Source organism: Rattus norvegicus, chromosome 8 (assembly GCF_021556685.1).
Source record: "Rattus norvegicus strain SHRSP/BbbUtx chromosome 8, alternate assembly SHRSP_T2T, whole genome shotgun sequence".
Classification (NCBI taxonomy): Eukaryota; Metazoa; Chordata; class Mammalia; order Rodentia; family Muridae; genus Rattus; species Rattus norvegicus.
The window spans coordinates 124,028,329-124,044,479 of NC_141541.1; the positions used below are offsets into that span (position 1 = coordinate 124,028,329).

At 43.2% G+C, this 16,151-nt stretch overlaps 1 protein-coding gene across 1 annotated transcript in view; it reads right to left on the reverse strand.

Moving 5' to 3' along the window:
* Positions 1–392: 392 nt before the first annotated feature.
* Positions 393–16,151, reverse strand: part of Rbms3 (RNA binding motif, single stranded interacting protein 3) — a 688,236-nt gene continuing 672,477 nt past the window's right edge. The window contains 3 exon segments of the mRNA NM_001401889.1: positions 393–6,446; positions 9,868–9,995; positions 14,150–14,227. Coding sequence (NP_001388818.1) covers positions 6,440–6,446; positions 9,868–9,995; positions 14,150–14,227 — 213 coding nt within the window. The 3' untranslated portion in view covers positions 393–6,439.

Consider the following 16,151-nt stretch of genomic DNA (forward strand, 5'->3'; position numbering starts at 1 on the left):
TACCACAGAGCTAAATCCCCAACCACTTTTTAACTTTTTATTTATTATAATATTTCTATTTTTATCTCTAACTCCGTGTGTGTGTTTTGTGTGTGTGTGTTTTGTGTGTGTGTGTGTTTTGTGTGTGTGTGTTTTGTGTGTGTGTGTGTGTTCCCTGGAGCTGGAGTCACAGGTGGTTGTAAGCCAACAGGGGTAGATGAGAGCAAACAAACCTGAGTCCCTCTACAGGATCCAACCATTGTGCCATCTCTCCAGCCCTGAGTGATCTTTTCTTCCATTGAGTCCAGAAAATAACAACAATTTAAAAAACAGAATTAAACCCAGACACGGCTCCTCTGTTTCCCACACCAAGTTTCTAGAAAAGTGCAAACAAACACCATGGCCCTGCTTTGTTGATTTTATTTCCATTTTTTATTGAAAGCTTCATCAAAGAAAACAGAAATTGAAACCTAATATCCACTGATCTACAGAGAGCCCAGGAAACAGGGGAAATGGTATCTAACGTGACCATGATACACATGAAAGAACTTAGAAATAAAACCAAACGCCACAGGATTACAGAACTCTCCATGACAATCAGAGACAGCAATACAAAGATGCCCTTAAATAAAATCTCGAAAGGGTGTTTTGGGAGGTCCACGAAGCTGAGGATGACGACATAAACCAAGGCTTTTAAAGAGAAAGCCCTGTCACACTTTCCTAGAAACTGAAGTACTTTCACCCAGAGCTTAAAAATTAAGATTCCAATGATTTTCTTAAGTTAATGGGGACAGATTGTTTCCAGAGTGGAGAACAGTGTGATTTTGGATACCCAATGACTCTTTGAAACAATTTTACTATTCCTAACAGGGATGGAACAGCTCACTTCTTTTTACCTGTGAGGACCTAACACATTTGGAGAGGAGGAGAGAGCATCTTTATTAACAATGTTGGACCAAAGGTTTTAAAGTCCAAAGAGTAACACTAATGCTACACTTTTTACTTAGGTACATAATGGCCATAAAATTATGCCTCAGGATACGAGTAACTTTCAGTCTTAACACAGTAACAGATTCAAATAGAAACAACAACAACAAAAATAAAAATGATATATTTTTGTTGTCAAAAGATTTAAGAAGGGGATTAAAACTGTGTATTTAGCCAGAATGACCTTATTTTTCTCCTGATAGAGAATGTGTTTATCTTTTTTTGTTTTCCTGGTTTGAGTTTCAGTCAAGAGAATGGTGCCAAAGTAGCTTTCTTTTAAGGGGAGCCAAGTTTGTTCTTATAATTTTTCCATTTGTGTTTTGCAAGCATGCAGCCAGCTCCAGATTGTGTGTGGTGGATAGGAAGAGGACATTATGGACTGTTGAAATTCATAGTGTATTCTGTGTGGAGACTGATTTCAGTAATGATTAAAACTCCCTAGACACATCAGTACTTGAGAAGCAAGAGAGACTGGTGTGAGCTGTTATTTTCAGGGTTTTTTTCTGTCCACCCACGCAGTGAGATGCTAAGGTTAACAGGGCCAGTCATTGAGAAGAAAAGACAAAACACCCCCACAAACTAGTTAGCTAGCCCTTTGGGTATGGACAGTGATTATATTTCTTTGAAATGGAGCAGTGTTAAGAAAATCTCCCAGGTGACTCTGGTCTTACTTTCTTTTTTGCTTTTCTTTTTGAAACCCCAAGCTCTGTTCAGCTCTGAAATGAATCCCCCAGCACGCTAGCTAATTTTCTGCCCAGAACTTCATGGCTCTTACTGCCTAGAAGACATCCAGCCCTTTCTGTGACAGCGACTATGTCTGCATGTTACAAGTTGGGGTATTGCCTCAAAAACAGTAGAAATCAGAAATCAGAAATCTTCGCTGAACCCAGTTTCTTAAATCGTGGAGCCACTTGGAGCCACTTCTTACTCAGCTTTTTTCTTTGCTAAACTCCAGGTCATCACAAAGGATGACTGAGACAGATGGTGAGTGGTTGAAGGGTCCACTTTTGTATGGGTAAGAAATGTTAATCTCAAACCAGACCAACCACCGTACAACACTGAAACTGTAAAATGAGTTGATTCGTGGATGAAAGAAACCCCATGTTAGGGAAATGGACTCAAGGTGCCTGCCAATTCTGGGGTTCCAGAGAATCTGTCAAGGTCAGTGGGCTCAAAATAAATGTTCAGCATATCAGTCTCAATGACAAAACAACGAAAACAAAAAACAAGCAAACAAACAAACAAACAAACAAAAAACCGTATTCTTTGCTCCACACTGTGGTCGAGCTAAAATAGAGCAAGGTTCTGTGACATGATTATATTATATTATATTCTGATGTGTGATCGCTTATGATGCTGAAAGCCATTCCGGGTGACTTTTGATCCTATGGTCTCACTAGTTTGAAATCACCGGCTTTCCACTGAGGCTCACGTAAGACTTCCTCTTCAGTCTTCAGATCACCTGCAGTTCTTTGCACTCAGGCGGATGAGACTGGATTGTCAAAAGTATTTTTTAGCCTATTAATATCACAGTCTATGCAGATGTCCCATCCAAACATCTCAATCATGAAGAAGAGTGCAAGGACCCTGTTGAGACCAAATCCCACTCTTCAGTGAAGGGGATTTTTAAATTAATAGAAAAGATACGTAGGTTTTGTTTTTTTTTTAAATAGATATTCCAACCATTAAAAAAAGGTTTAAAAAAATAAAAACTAAGGAATTATTTTTAATCTTCAGCACCTGCTGATATTACCACTAGCTCACACAGGTTCTGTCCTGGGGTCCTTAAGTGAAAACAGCTACCAGTCACCACACACTTGGCCTCCCCTGATGCCTTTGTCATTATTCGAAGACATCCACTGTCCTGACAGAAATTTGTAGCACTTAGATGACAGGGTATTTATCTTGTTTGGACTGTGGCTCTAGTTGGTTTCCTAAATCCAGGATGGGGTAATAAAAGGGAATAAAATCAAAATATTTTGACAATCTCAAGAACTAGAATTTTACTTCAAATCTAAAAATGACTATAGTGCTAACTCATGAGGACCAGCATGTGTAGTGGTGGTCGAGATTCAGGCATGTGCACTGCACACATGCGTGTATTTTCTTTTTGGGGGTGGTGGTGGTGTCTTGTTTTTATTACAACTTAGTAATTGATGTCTTTTCTTTCCCTTTTACATCGGACTATTGAAAAACTGCTCTTAGGTAAAAAAAAAAATGACAGAATAAGAGGGAGCCGATTTGAATACCCACATTTTTTTTCTTCTCAAAAGATTTTATGGAATGGCACTATCAAGACAGCCCAAACATAAAACACACAGGAACATATAAAAGGACATAATGATTTCCTTTGGCCCGAGGTGGCTTGAAAGAAAAGAGATGAGGAAAATTTCAAAGTTGAAAGAAATGTTTCAGAGTGAATATGTAAGACAGGAGTTTTGAGCATGAAGTTCCCTAGGCACCTTCAACCGCCACATGGTAGCTACCTTGAAGCCTCATTATTGGTTATGCAAATGAGACTCTCTTTGTATCACGTGAATACATGTATTTTTGTACTTTTACAGAAAGGACAAGAAAGTATGTTGGTTCCATATTCAAATGAACGATGCCCAGGATAATCCTCACATACACAGAGAACCGAGAGGAGGTGAGGGAGAAAGAGAAAGTGGGGTCACCAGTGAGTTTTCGGAGAGCCCCTGGAACTTGAGGGTTTGCTTTCCACAGACAAATTCAAGTCCACCCTTCCAACACACAAGGAGCTGACCAGGGCGACCGAAGGCTGCAGGCTTCTCAGGTTCCCTCCAAAGCACGGAAAGACATTAGGATAAAGGTGAAGCACAGGCTGTCTCCGTAGTGTGTCGCCGTCTCCTTGGATACCATTCTGTATTTAGTTTGTTGGCCATCATAGAAAGTGACTTTCTGGGTGTGAGCTCTCAGTTCACAGGGTTGCAAAGAAGAGAACCGGGGTCTAGTGAGACGGTGGAATATGAACCTTCGGACTGGTTAAGACTCCTTAGTTGTGGGTACCTAATGGGACCGTGATTTGCCTTACAAGTAGTTTCGTTTCTGAAAGCCTACTCGCTTTTCCTCTTCAGTGCTTGTTTCTGTCTCCTCCCTATGCACTCAGATGGACGAACCCTGAAGAACAGAGCTTTGCCTACCTCATTTAAGTGTTCCATTCAGAAGCAAGTCTTGGGAGTGCTCCCATGAACAGCACCACCTCCGCCTCCACACCACCGCCTCTCACTTCCAGCCAGACAAGATCCGTTGATCCCAGGTACGATGAGTCGGAATGGTTAGGACTTTCTCACTAAATCAACTTACATCATTTTAAGCCAAGTTTTGCATTATCCTAAGTGCAAATATCTCCTTTGGTTTCTGTGCTGGGTCAACCCCTAACTCTCGTGGTTCTCGTTGATAAAAAGAAAGCAATTTTATTGATTGTCAACTAGCGTGTTAAGAGCTTGCCCCTACTGCACTCGAAGGAGTCTTAGATCTTAATGGCCCCACTTATCTTGGAGAATTAAACTGAAATTTAAAGAGGGCTCTGTCACCTCTCCTGTCAATATCAAGATATGAGAACACAACTTGGTGGGGGGGAGTGGGGGGGAAGGGGGTAAAAGTAAAACACCCCCTTTCCAAACACAGAACCAAAGCGCCTGTGCGAGGTGGGCCGATAACTAAACGAAGGTGGGAAGACAAAAACCTGTCGGTGCTTGAAAGGAACATTGCTACCAATTTGTGAGAACTTCTCTGGGGGCCACACCCCACTGCGCTGAACATCGCCGAGACTTTCCGACAAGTGGCCTTTCAGACGTCAAAAGCATCCTTAGCTTGCAGTTCAGATGACGTTGACGACATTGCAACCTCTTGAACAAAGGACCCCGTGTATCAGTGGCCACCTATCCACTTCTGAGAGAGCTGGCCAGGAGCTGATAACGCTCACAGGAGTTAAAGCCGCCCGCATCCATCCATCCCACTGGGTCTCAAATTCTTCATGCTTAAACGGCTGAGCAGGATAGGAACAAACTTCAACTATCAACAAATACACATTTTTAGAAAAACATTTTTTTTTTGTTTTTTTGCGGTTATGTAATACACTAGTGGAAGGTAGTTTAAATGAAGTTAGAACTGGTCCGGCCATGTAGGTCAAACGAAACTTCAAAGAAAGAAAAGCAGTGTCTACCATCGCCTGTAACAGGGTCTCATTTCATCTTTGGTATAAAATAGGCCATCCATAGGCTGCAATTGACCACAACCAAGAAAGACTACAGAAATTGTCAACAATTTCTCTATCTATTGCTTTTTTTTTTTTGTTTTTGTTTTTTTCTTTGTGTGTGTGGTTTTTGTTTTTTTTTTTAATTTTTTTTTTTGCACTTTTTTGACCGTAAGCTTCTATCTACTTAAAATTTTGTTTTGAGTGCTCTTATGCTAGGTTTTGCAATGTGACAAGCAAAGCTGACTAGAACCTGACAAAGCTCATAGAAAAGACTGCAGATAAAAAGCGCTAACGCTTTCGCTAGCAACCACGACGCTCTTGTAAATTAAAAAAAGAAAAAAATCTGCATTCTGCCCCCCAAACACACATCATCTCTAATGCAGTTGTTTTTCAAACCAACATGAATAACTTTACCGTAAAATGTCTTTTAGCCTTTTAGAGGGATTGTGTCAAAGTTCATGAGAAGTGTCCCAGCGTTTCCCGATTCTCGCGGTTGCCTTGGTTTTGTTTATCAACAAATTTTCTTCAAATGAAGAAAGAACATTTTCCTTTAAACTGTACAGTTTTTTTTCCTTTTTTTTCCACCCTAAAAACTCAGTCTCCATCTTCTATGCCAGTGAAAACTGGCACAATACCTCAATTCTTTCTTGATATATATATATATATATTTTTTTTAAAAACAAGACACTGAAAGCATGCCTCTGGAGCCTTTGACGTCCTTAAAATTAAGGCAATTAAGATTCAAGATAAACCTTACCTAAATATTTCTAAGAAAACATAAAATATATATATATATATAAAAAACCCAAGAGGTTCAAACAAGAAAGGAAGAGGAAAAAATAGCTTAACTACTGAGGAAAATAATTTTCTTATACTTCTGGTTGCCCAAATCTTGACATTGATGTTTCTACTTTAAAAAAAAATACTACTTATACCTTTAGGCAAATTCTGTTTTTCCAAAGAAAGCATCAACTTGTGATGTTTACCACCCCATCCCCCTTTTCTGGGATTTATTTTCCCCTTAATTAAAAAAAAATGACAAAAACAACTGTTAGACCACACGAAGGAACCATTCGTACAGCACGTAAAAATTTTGTTTTCTTTGAGTAAAGTATAAAATAAAAAAAATAATAATAAAAATAAAAGAAGAAAGCGTTCCCCTGGGGCCTGTGCAAACCGGAGGCCAACTAACTTCTTGTTCAGTGACGTTTCTTCATTGAAGGTAGGGGTTCAGACGAGTGTCCTCGCTTCTGCCTATGGTCTGCAAAGACAAATGGGCAAGAGTGGTTATTACATCCAGGCTTTTCTTCTGTTGTTTCCTGTAACGTCTCATTAGTTGAGAAGTGCAAGTTTTTCCTCACACTCAAAGAAGCAGGCCACTGCCATATTAGCCTCTGAGGCGGTCAAGTTCTGTCCATCCCGTAACATTCCACACTTGTGTCAGACTCTGTCAAAACCGGGGTTGGTGGACTTAGATATTTGTAAAGATTTATTTTGTTTTTTGTGTGGATAACGGTTTGCTCGTACGTGTGAATGTGTAGCATGTGTATGCTTCGCTGTCAGAGCCTGGGAGGGGACATCAGACTGCTTTGAAGTGATTGCCAGCAGCCATGTAGATGCTGGGGACCTTAGCAAAAGCATCAAGGGTCCTTACACATATCCAAGACAAAACTCAGGTTGCCATGACAACTGCATCAATGCCTTCTGACCCCAAGAGCACTGTGATCTGCCAAGAGGTTCTACCTCTTATGGGTCCTGTCATCATCTCTGTGGCCTTACTGGAGACCGAGCTGTCATCCTCAAAGCCTTAGTGGGCACACTCAAAGCAGGGCACAGCAGAAGGGAAGAGTCACTGGGTAGCCTCGAGGTATATTTTGTATTATTTATTACTTGACAATCAGAGGATTCTTAGTCCATCTAGCTTGCTGTGTGGAGAGCAGACGGACAGACTGCACAGCTCAGTTCTCCTCTCAGTTGAACTGTGTCCCCTGTGTCATCTCACTGGGGTCTACGATGGGCTTTCTAACCCAACTTCTAGTGGACAGTGGCAAATCTCTTTCATCAGTGATCTGAGTTTTACTTTTCAGAGATCGGTGATCACATAACTTCAAATGGACGGGCCAGGGTCCTCAATACTTGAATTGCAACACAGGGTCACAAGTGTGGAGTTGGAGGCCAAGAATCCTGGTTCTGCGATTGGGAATTTAACTGGACTCACACGTATGTTTCATGGGATCTGGCTACATATAAACTTTTATTTTTATTCATTACCTTTTATACACACGTGCAGGAATATATTAATGAGTCCGTGTTTTTGTTGTTTGTGTGTATATGATTCCAGGTCTGAGTGCTTTGTACTGGATGGCCAATAGTAATTAACAAAGAGGTTATCGATTTGAGATTGGGGAGGATGGGAGGGAAGGAGGGAGGAAATGGAAAGGGATTTTAATTAAAAATGCAAAAAAATATCAAACACCTAACTTTTAATCTTGAGTGTATACATTGTGTGTCTGCACATGTGTGGGTGTGCATTTGGTTGTGCACATGTGGAGGTTGAAGGTCAAAGTTGAATCTAATCTCTTCTCTATTGGTCTCCACTTTATTACTTGCAGACGCTGACCCTCCGGCTCACTTTCTGCAGAGCTGGTTGGCTGGATTGTAAGGCCTTGAGGTCTGTTTGACTCGGGTCACCCAGTGCTGGGAAACAGTCACATGCGTCCACACTCTGCTTCTTACGTGGGTGTTGGGGATTAGAACTCAGGTCCCCTTATCAAGTGAGGCACCTCATAAGCCCCCGGATTTCAGCTTTTTAAAAGGTTTTACATACGGCACAAGGGATAAGTGGTGACTCCATGGGGAATGGTATTCTCATAGACTTTCCAGAGCAAGTCACAGGAATGGCCTCCTTTGGTGATAAGAGCTGATAGTCCGTCTGCATCAATGAAAGTTCTATGTGTATATGTGTGTGTGCTTGCAAACGTCTGTGTGGGCACCCAGAATTTCCAAGAGCTCGAGTCATAGGCAGCTGTAAGCTACCCTTGAAACAGGACTTCAAGTTCTTTATTTTAGCCTGAAAAGTAAAATGTGGACGGGGGACATAGTCTGTGGTAGACCTTTCATCCATAATCCGAGTGTTGTGCCCCTCAAATGTGTCCCTGGGACCCCTGCCTGCGATGGCTGTGGTTTGCAGTCCTTTGACTGTAGACATCTGAATGTTAAATGCATGTAATGTGTCAAGCTGCCTTTCAGGGTACAAGGTGGCCCCGTCTGCACCTCACACCCCACGGGAGGGTCAGCCGGTGTCTGATGAGGAATGTCAGCCATTAGGAAGCTCTTAAAGATCTCCACACCTCACTTAGCATAATGGCCCCAAGAAAAGGGGCTCCGAGCAAAGTAAGAAGTGGCTTTTTCATCAGCACATCTTTGAGAACCTTCTAGGTGGTGAAAATCTAGGATACTCAAGAAAGCTACACTGTAAGGACTAGCTAAATCATTTTTCTGTTCCACTGGAACAGAAATAACATAAATTTATATATATATATATATATATATATATATATATATATATAATATCTTGCGAGTGTAGATGTATGTATCCACATATGTGTATAGGAGTCTATATCCAAAACCACACTCTGCATGTGAAAATAAAGATACTATTTGTCTTATCTGGCCTATTTCACTTGACATGATCTCTGATCCTTCGGCACTTTAGGGGTGGCAGAACAGTGGGCAAGACTCACAGATTCGTCCGACTGGTCTCCGCTCCTCAGAGGCTCAGCCATGATGCGCCCAATTGGAATAATTTGCTCCCAAAGGATTCTCGACATATACTTTCCCATTGTTAATTCCTCCCCCTTCAGAGAAGAGCCCTCGGAATGTAATCTACACATTAGCTCCACACACACGGCCGAATGTAATTTGCTTTATAGGGGTGATTAAAATTTTTTTCATGGGTAATTCCGAGTATGGCGTTATTCCCCTCTGCTATTTAATTCCTGGGCAGGATGGGCCTGCCTATTATCACTGTCGTATATTTAACAATATTCTCCTTGTCCGTGACCATTACCCAGGTATTCAAAGTCACCCTGCAATGAGAATGTCACTGTAACTGTTTAAGAGTTTAAGAACAGGGCGTCTGGGTCACTATATAGTTTAAGGTGGAACACTATAGTTTTCCCAATAGCATTGAACAGATTTTTTTTTCTATTTTTCTTTTTTTTTTTTTCGGAGCTGGATTTTTTTTTTTTTTTAATGTTTCACTCTTGAAGCGAGGACCTTCATTGACTGTTGAGTCACGTGACTTGCATTAACCAATAGGATGCCTGCTAATGCATAGATGCAAACCTGACAGCTTGTTTCCGCTGGGTTTTCTTCCTGCTACTCTTGGAAGTCTAACTTGTCTGGAAACCGATTTGTGAAAAGACGGGAAGCATACGGTCAGCCTTTCACCATCCCAAAGCAGAGGGTCGGGATGACTACTGATTCCATATACAGGGCTAAGTACCACTAAAACTGGGAAATCCACTCACGGGAAGCCACTCACGTGACCATGAGCCCAAGAAAAGTCTATCGCTGAGTTTACGGGTGGTTTCTGCGAAACCAAAACAAACGGAAACACTCTGAGGAAAGGACTTCCCGGTCTCTGCTTCTGAGAGGAGCTCAGCTGAGCGCGGACTTACTTGGACTGTTGGAATGAATATGCCGGCGCGTGTTCACTGGGTGTGTCCACTGCTAACTGTTGCTGCTGACCACTGCTGTCCTGGGATGAGGGGGCCACCGTCTGGGGAGAGGTATCAGCAACAACACCCTAAAGAAGCAAATCGGTACACACAGGCCTTATTTGTTTCAGCCAAGGGCCCTTTCTAGATGCAGCACAAATGCCCTTCTGTTGGGTTTGAAGAGATAACCCTCGGCCACAGGAAAGCACGGCACCGGCGCAAAGTGAAACATCAGGGCATGCGTGTGGAATGGTTGATCTTGTTGTATTGATGATGAAACACCAGTAAGCTGGGTCAGCGGACGTCCTCGGAAAGGTCGTATGGTCAGAAAACCATTTCAACCGTATTTGCGACAGAGGAGTCCGCCCTCAATTAAAGCTGTCTATAATCACAGTCCGGCCTCTCCTACAATAACCTAAGCATGTTTCTGAAGATCTATTATACATTCTTATTTATGTACAGATGTGTAGATGTCTAGTGCATATATGCCCACGTGTGTGTGAGCAAGCTTGGCAGGCGGAAGAAGGTGTTACATCCCTTGGAATTGGAGCTGCCATTGTTCCTGAACCTCCGGGCTTGGGGGCTGAGAACCAACTTTCTGTGTTAGGAAAGTGGAAGACGTGCTCCCTCTAGTTTCTTGCATAAGATCTGTGTTGCTGATGGTATTGTTTCTGTTTTATTTTAATAGTGTTTCCTTGTGCAGCCCTGGCTGGCCTGGAGTTTACTACCTAAACCATGCTGACTTGGAATTCATGTCTCTGCTTCTAGAGCCCTGGGATCAATGGCATTTGCCATCTGGCCCAGGTTCTTGTGTTGGTTTCCTTCCTTCCTTCCTTCCTTCCTTCCTTCCTTCCTTCCTTCCCTCCCTCCCTCCTTCCTTCCTTCCTTCCTTCCTTGTTTTATTGTGGTTTGCTTTCTAAGACACAGACAGGCATTAAGCCAGAGGCTTCAGAGAAATAAAAGAGGAGGAAGAGGGGATGAGGAGAAGGGGGAGGAAGAGAAAGAAGAGGAAAAGGAAGAGGAGGGGGAGGGGGAAGTGAAGGAGAAGGAGGAGAAGGAGGAGGAGGAGAAGGAGGAAGAGGAGAGGGAGGAGAAGGAGGAGGAGGAGGAGGAGGAATCAGCAGCTATGGCAGCTTCAAGTTGGGGTAATTTTGGATCCTTGTCCTGGATTATGCAGATGATGCGGGTGATGTGGGTGATGATGTGGGTGATGATGTCAGTGATGATGTCAGTGATGTGAGTGATGTGGGTGATGATGTGGGTGATGATGTGGGTGATGATGTGGGTGATGATGTGGGTGATGATGTGGGTGATGTGAGTGATGATGTCAGTGATGTGAGTGATGATGTGGTTGATGTGGCTGATAATGTCAGTGATGTGGGTGATGTGGGTGATGATGTGGGTGATGTGGGTGATGATGTGGGTGATGATGTCAGTGATGTGAGTGATGATGTCAGTGATGTGAGTGATGATGTGGTTGATGTGGCTGATAATGTCAGTGATGTGGGTGATGTGGGTGATGATGTGGGTGATGTGGGTGATGATGTGGGTGATGATGTCAGTGATGTGAGTGATGATGTGGTTGATGTGGCTGATAATGTCAGTGATGTGGGTGATGTGGGTGATGATGTCAGTGATGATGTCAGTGATGTGGGTGATGATGTCAGTGATGTGGGTGATGATGTCAGTGATGTGGGTGATGATGTCAGTGATGTGGGTGATGATGTCAGTGATGATGTCAGTAATGTGGGTGATGATGTCAGTGATGTGGGTGATGATGTCAGTGATGTGGGTGATGATGTCAGTGATGTGGGTGATGATGTCAGTGATGATGTCAGTAATGTGGGTGATGATGTCAGTGATGATGTCAGTGATGTGGGTGATGATGTCAGTGATGTGGGTGATGATGTCAGTGATGATGTCAGTGATGTGGGTGATGATGTCGGTGATGTGGGTGATGATGTGGGCGATGATGTGGGTGATGTGGGTGACATAGATGGTGTAGATTATGTTCAGTTATTCCCATCACTTACTTCCTGGTTCTGTACTTTTTTTCTGGAAATGGGGTTTCTCTTTTTAGAACCCCCAAAATAGGGTTGGTTTGTGATTGGTCCATTGATGGACTGATGGATAACAACAGATGTCCTTCTGGTGTTTTTACGTGAACATGACTACGTTCCTGATCTTCACAAGCCTGGCTTCAAGGCAGAATGGTGAGAATAGTTAGTCTTCTCTCTCCAACTCCAGATCTAAGTCAACCAAACTACCTGTGTCTGTTGCTTTGTGCCAACTAAAGGCTCTGACTCTCAGTAGCACAAGCCTTTGGTGGCGTATATACAAGTGCGAATACGTGACAGGTGTTTATGCTCCTGGTACTTGTAATGTGTTGGTTTTTAAGTCACTAAATGTATCAAATACCATGTAATCTAAGCCCATGTTCTTGAACTCCAATTAAAACCTGCTTAATGGGCCGTGACTTTGGACCCGCACATCTCGAAAGTTAAAAACAATAAGGGATGTGACAGCCCTAGCCTCATAAACTGGACAGCAATGCCTTGTCAATCTTTGGGGCTTTCTTTACCTGCCTTCAAGCATGCATCTGTTACACTCCAAAAATAAATCTGTAAACATTTTCAGAGATCCAATTTATTCGGCGAAGACCTCCGTCGACCTCCCTACTGGTGAATTTTCACATGGAGAAGTACAGAACTCCAGTTACTGGTTGTGTTACAGAGAAGGGAAGATCGAGTCTGGGAGGAGGTGTATTGATTAGTTTTTCCGAATGCCCACCGATGACCACAAAGTGTTTGGGCATTAGAAGAAGAGCGGCCATGGTTTTAACCAGAGGTGGATACAGTCTAACCACCAACTACCATCTTTGTGGCTCTCTGCTTTCCTCTGAACCTTTACAGCTCCATCCTGGAAAATGAGGGCAGCTGGGATGGATTTGTCCCAATGAAAAGAGGGAAGGTGCTTTCCTTCCGTTAAGGACAAGATGGCAAACAGCATGATTCAGGATACCCACAGTGATTCAATTACATCTTTCCCATCTCTAGGAAAGCTAGATTATGTTGAATTCATTCATTCGAACAGTGGTCTTTTTGCTAATTTGCCTTCTAGCATGCCAGGGGTGGCGTCCAGAGCCTTATACTCAGTGAGTACCCTGGCAACTGGAGCAAGAGCTCTCAGTTCTTAATACCCACTGGCATCTTCTGGGACTGTTTAAATATCCCTACGCCCAGTACATATTCCAGACCAATCAGTAAGAATCTCTTGTAACCAGATTCAGGAATCCATATTTTTAAAAGCACAACCACCCCCTTTAACGATCTTAATTAGCATAGGGTTTAAGCATCAAGGTGCTGTCTCATTTCATGAGATTGGATTCTCAGGGAACCATCTCAAAATTAACAGATAGATTCAGGAAACAGAGTGGTGGTATCAGATACGTTCCCTTTCTAACAAACTCCTAAGTGATGCTGGGATGGTTAATTTTGGTTCTTAGCTTGACAGATTGGATTGGGAGATCAACCCAGGAAACCCTTGTGTGGGGTTATCTTCATTTGTGTTAATAAGGTGGGAAGACCCATTGTAGGTGGTGCCATTCCCTGGCTGGGACCCTGCACTGTACAAACAGAGAAAGGGAAACTGAATGGCAGCGTGCATTCAGTGCTCTCTGCTTTCTGGCTGTGCATGTACATGAGCAGCTGCGTGAGCAGTCTCGATGACTTCCCGAGCATGGGATGGATGGGGCTCTTGACCTGTGAGCTGGCATGAACCCATTCTGTCCTGAGTTGCTTTTGTTATATAGCCCAGCAACAGGGAAAAGAACTAAGCCAGAACCTGTTCTTTATCTCTGATCACGAGTGTGGTCTGCATCTGATGTGAAACCGATTTGAATTGTTGTCTAGGCATGCAAATCACTCTTCCTTTATACCTTTATTTCTTTTTTCTTTTTTTCGGAGCTGGGGACCGAACCCAGGAACCCAGGGCCTTGTGCTTGCTAGGCAAGCGCTCTACCACTGAGCTAAATTCCCAACCCCTTTATACCTCTCTATAAGACTTGTTAGCTGCATGTGTAAAGCAATGTATGAGTCAATGTATAGACTTGTATATACTTAGCTTACAGGGACAGGTTTTAGAAGAGCATAAAGATTTTATCTGAGCGTTCCTCGGATCAGGGGGACTTGTGTGGCTGAGACTTCTCTCTCCTAGCCTCTTTGTGCTTATGGGATAGACTTACTTCAATAGAAACAGCTGTCGGAGGCACAGGCGTGTACTGGGGAATGTAGGTCCCTTGCATGGGAGCAGCGGTCATATACTAGAGAAAATCAAAGAAAAATGCACGTGAACTTGGGGGTCGCAAACGATGCGCAAGTCAGACACTGCATGCAAGGACAAGTGGACGGACAGACAGTGCACCAGTTATGCTCAACACTCAACTGCAGCTCAACCACGGCAGATCTCATCAACAGGGACTCCTGTTCACTGTAAGACCCATGTCAGTCGCAGGTTCTTTTCCGTACCAGCACCAGTTACTTCAGCCCACCCTCCTGGGTGCCCATCTAGGCACTCTATGTGAGAGCTGGAATGTTTCCTACTTCATATCTAAACACCAATTTCACAAGTGTGAGGATGCTTTCCCTCCATTCTGCTGCTAGAACTTATCACACGGTGGGCTCCCGATGGGCATTTGTTGAATGAATGAATCGTCATTTGTAAGCAAAGATTTTTAACTAAAAATGCTAAGGAAGGATGTAAGGAATACGTGCACAGCAGTACCTCCGTGGACAAGTGTTGTTTGTCCATCTCTTTGTTATTATAAATGACTGGGGATGTCCCCCAGCGGTAGAGCAATTGTCTAAAATGTACAAGGCTGGGAGTTCCACACCAAGCACAGCAAAAAAGAGTGGGCTCATCACGGGCAACGCTGAAGTCGCTTTTGTCCCCCCTTTCTATGCCATCCTCACGGCAACATGAACACTTTCTTTCTAAAACCTTATAAAAGTAAACCACAGTCCTGGAGGCCGGAGAGATGTCTCAAAATCTTTAAGGCTGTATTCTCCTCTTGACAAGGACCCAAGTTAAATTTCCAGCACCCATGACACACGCCCATGCCACAACTACCTGCGACTCCAGCTCCAAGAGATCTGACACCCTCTCTGGCTCCAGAGAGACTGCACACGCATGTGTACGCACTCTCATCTCTCACACGCACACATGTAATTAAGAACAATAAAAATAGCCTTCAATAGGCACTAATGTGGACAACAGACTTTTTTTTTTTTGCAGTGAAATGGGACCATTCCAGAAAAGCTATGTGGAGACACACATATGACTACATACATATGAAATTAGTGTAACCTGTATTCCCATTTGTAATATGTATTCTTCCTGCAAGTTCATAGCCCTCCTCTTTGTGAACTAAATTATGGAATCATCTGTTTTCTGACTTAGGAAACTTCAGCTGCATCACAAAACTGCAGTGCCAGGGTCTGGCTCCCTCCACACACATTGGGTGGCTCACAACCGCCTGTAACTCCACGTCTAGGAGATCTATTTCCCTCTCTCTTTCAGACAGTCACTCCATCTACGTGCGCGCGCTCGTGCGCGCGCACACACACACACACACACACACACACACAGGCTTCCTCCCCACCCGCCCCAGAAATATTACTTGTTTGGAGAGAAAAATTCTCTGGGTTCCAATGCATTTGAGCAGTACTGCACAACACATCCACTCTTTCAACAAATGAAAAGGAATAATATAATTTACTTAAGACGCTGAAGATTCATGCTTTTGGAAAGCCTCCTTAAAGCTGATTAAAACAGCATTTGCAACGTGTTTATTCCTGTAGGACCTCTGCTTAGACCTAATATCCTAAGGAACACACTTTCCCCCTGCTGAGTCTCAAAGATCTGCGCCATATATACTGGACTTGCTTCGCTGAAGAACGATAATGTTGGTCTTCACGTTCCTAGACTTTGGTGCCACCTTACAAAACTTCTAATCTACTAGCGAGAGGATCGACTCCTCTCCGCGAGGACAGAATGAATGACTGGGGTGTTTTACACTCTACAGTTGCTAGCTGTGAACTTTGCACCTGGGCCTAATAATTCATCACGCATGACATTTGACCAGGGTGATGTCACCAGTCCCTGGGGGTGGGACCTTACTTTGATGTGCTCACTTTCTGCTGTTTGTGTCTATAAGGAGGCATGCCTGTGACTCTGATACGGGAATC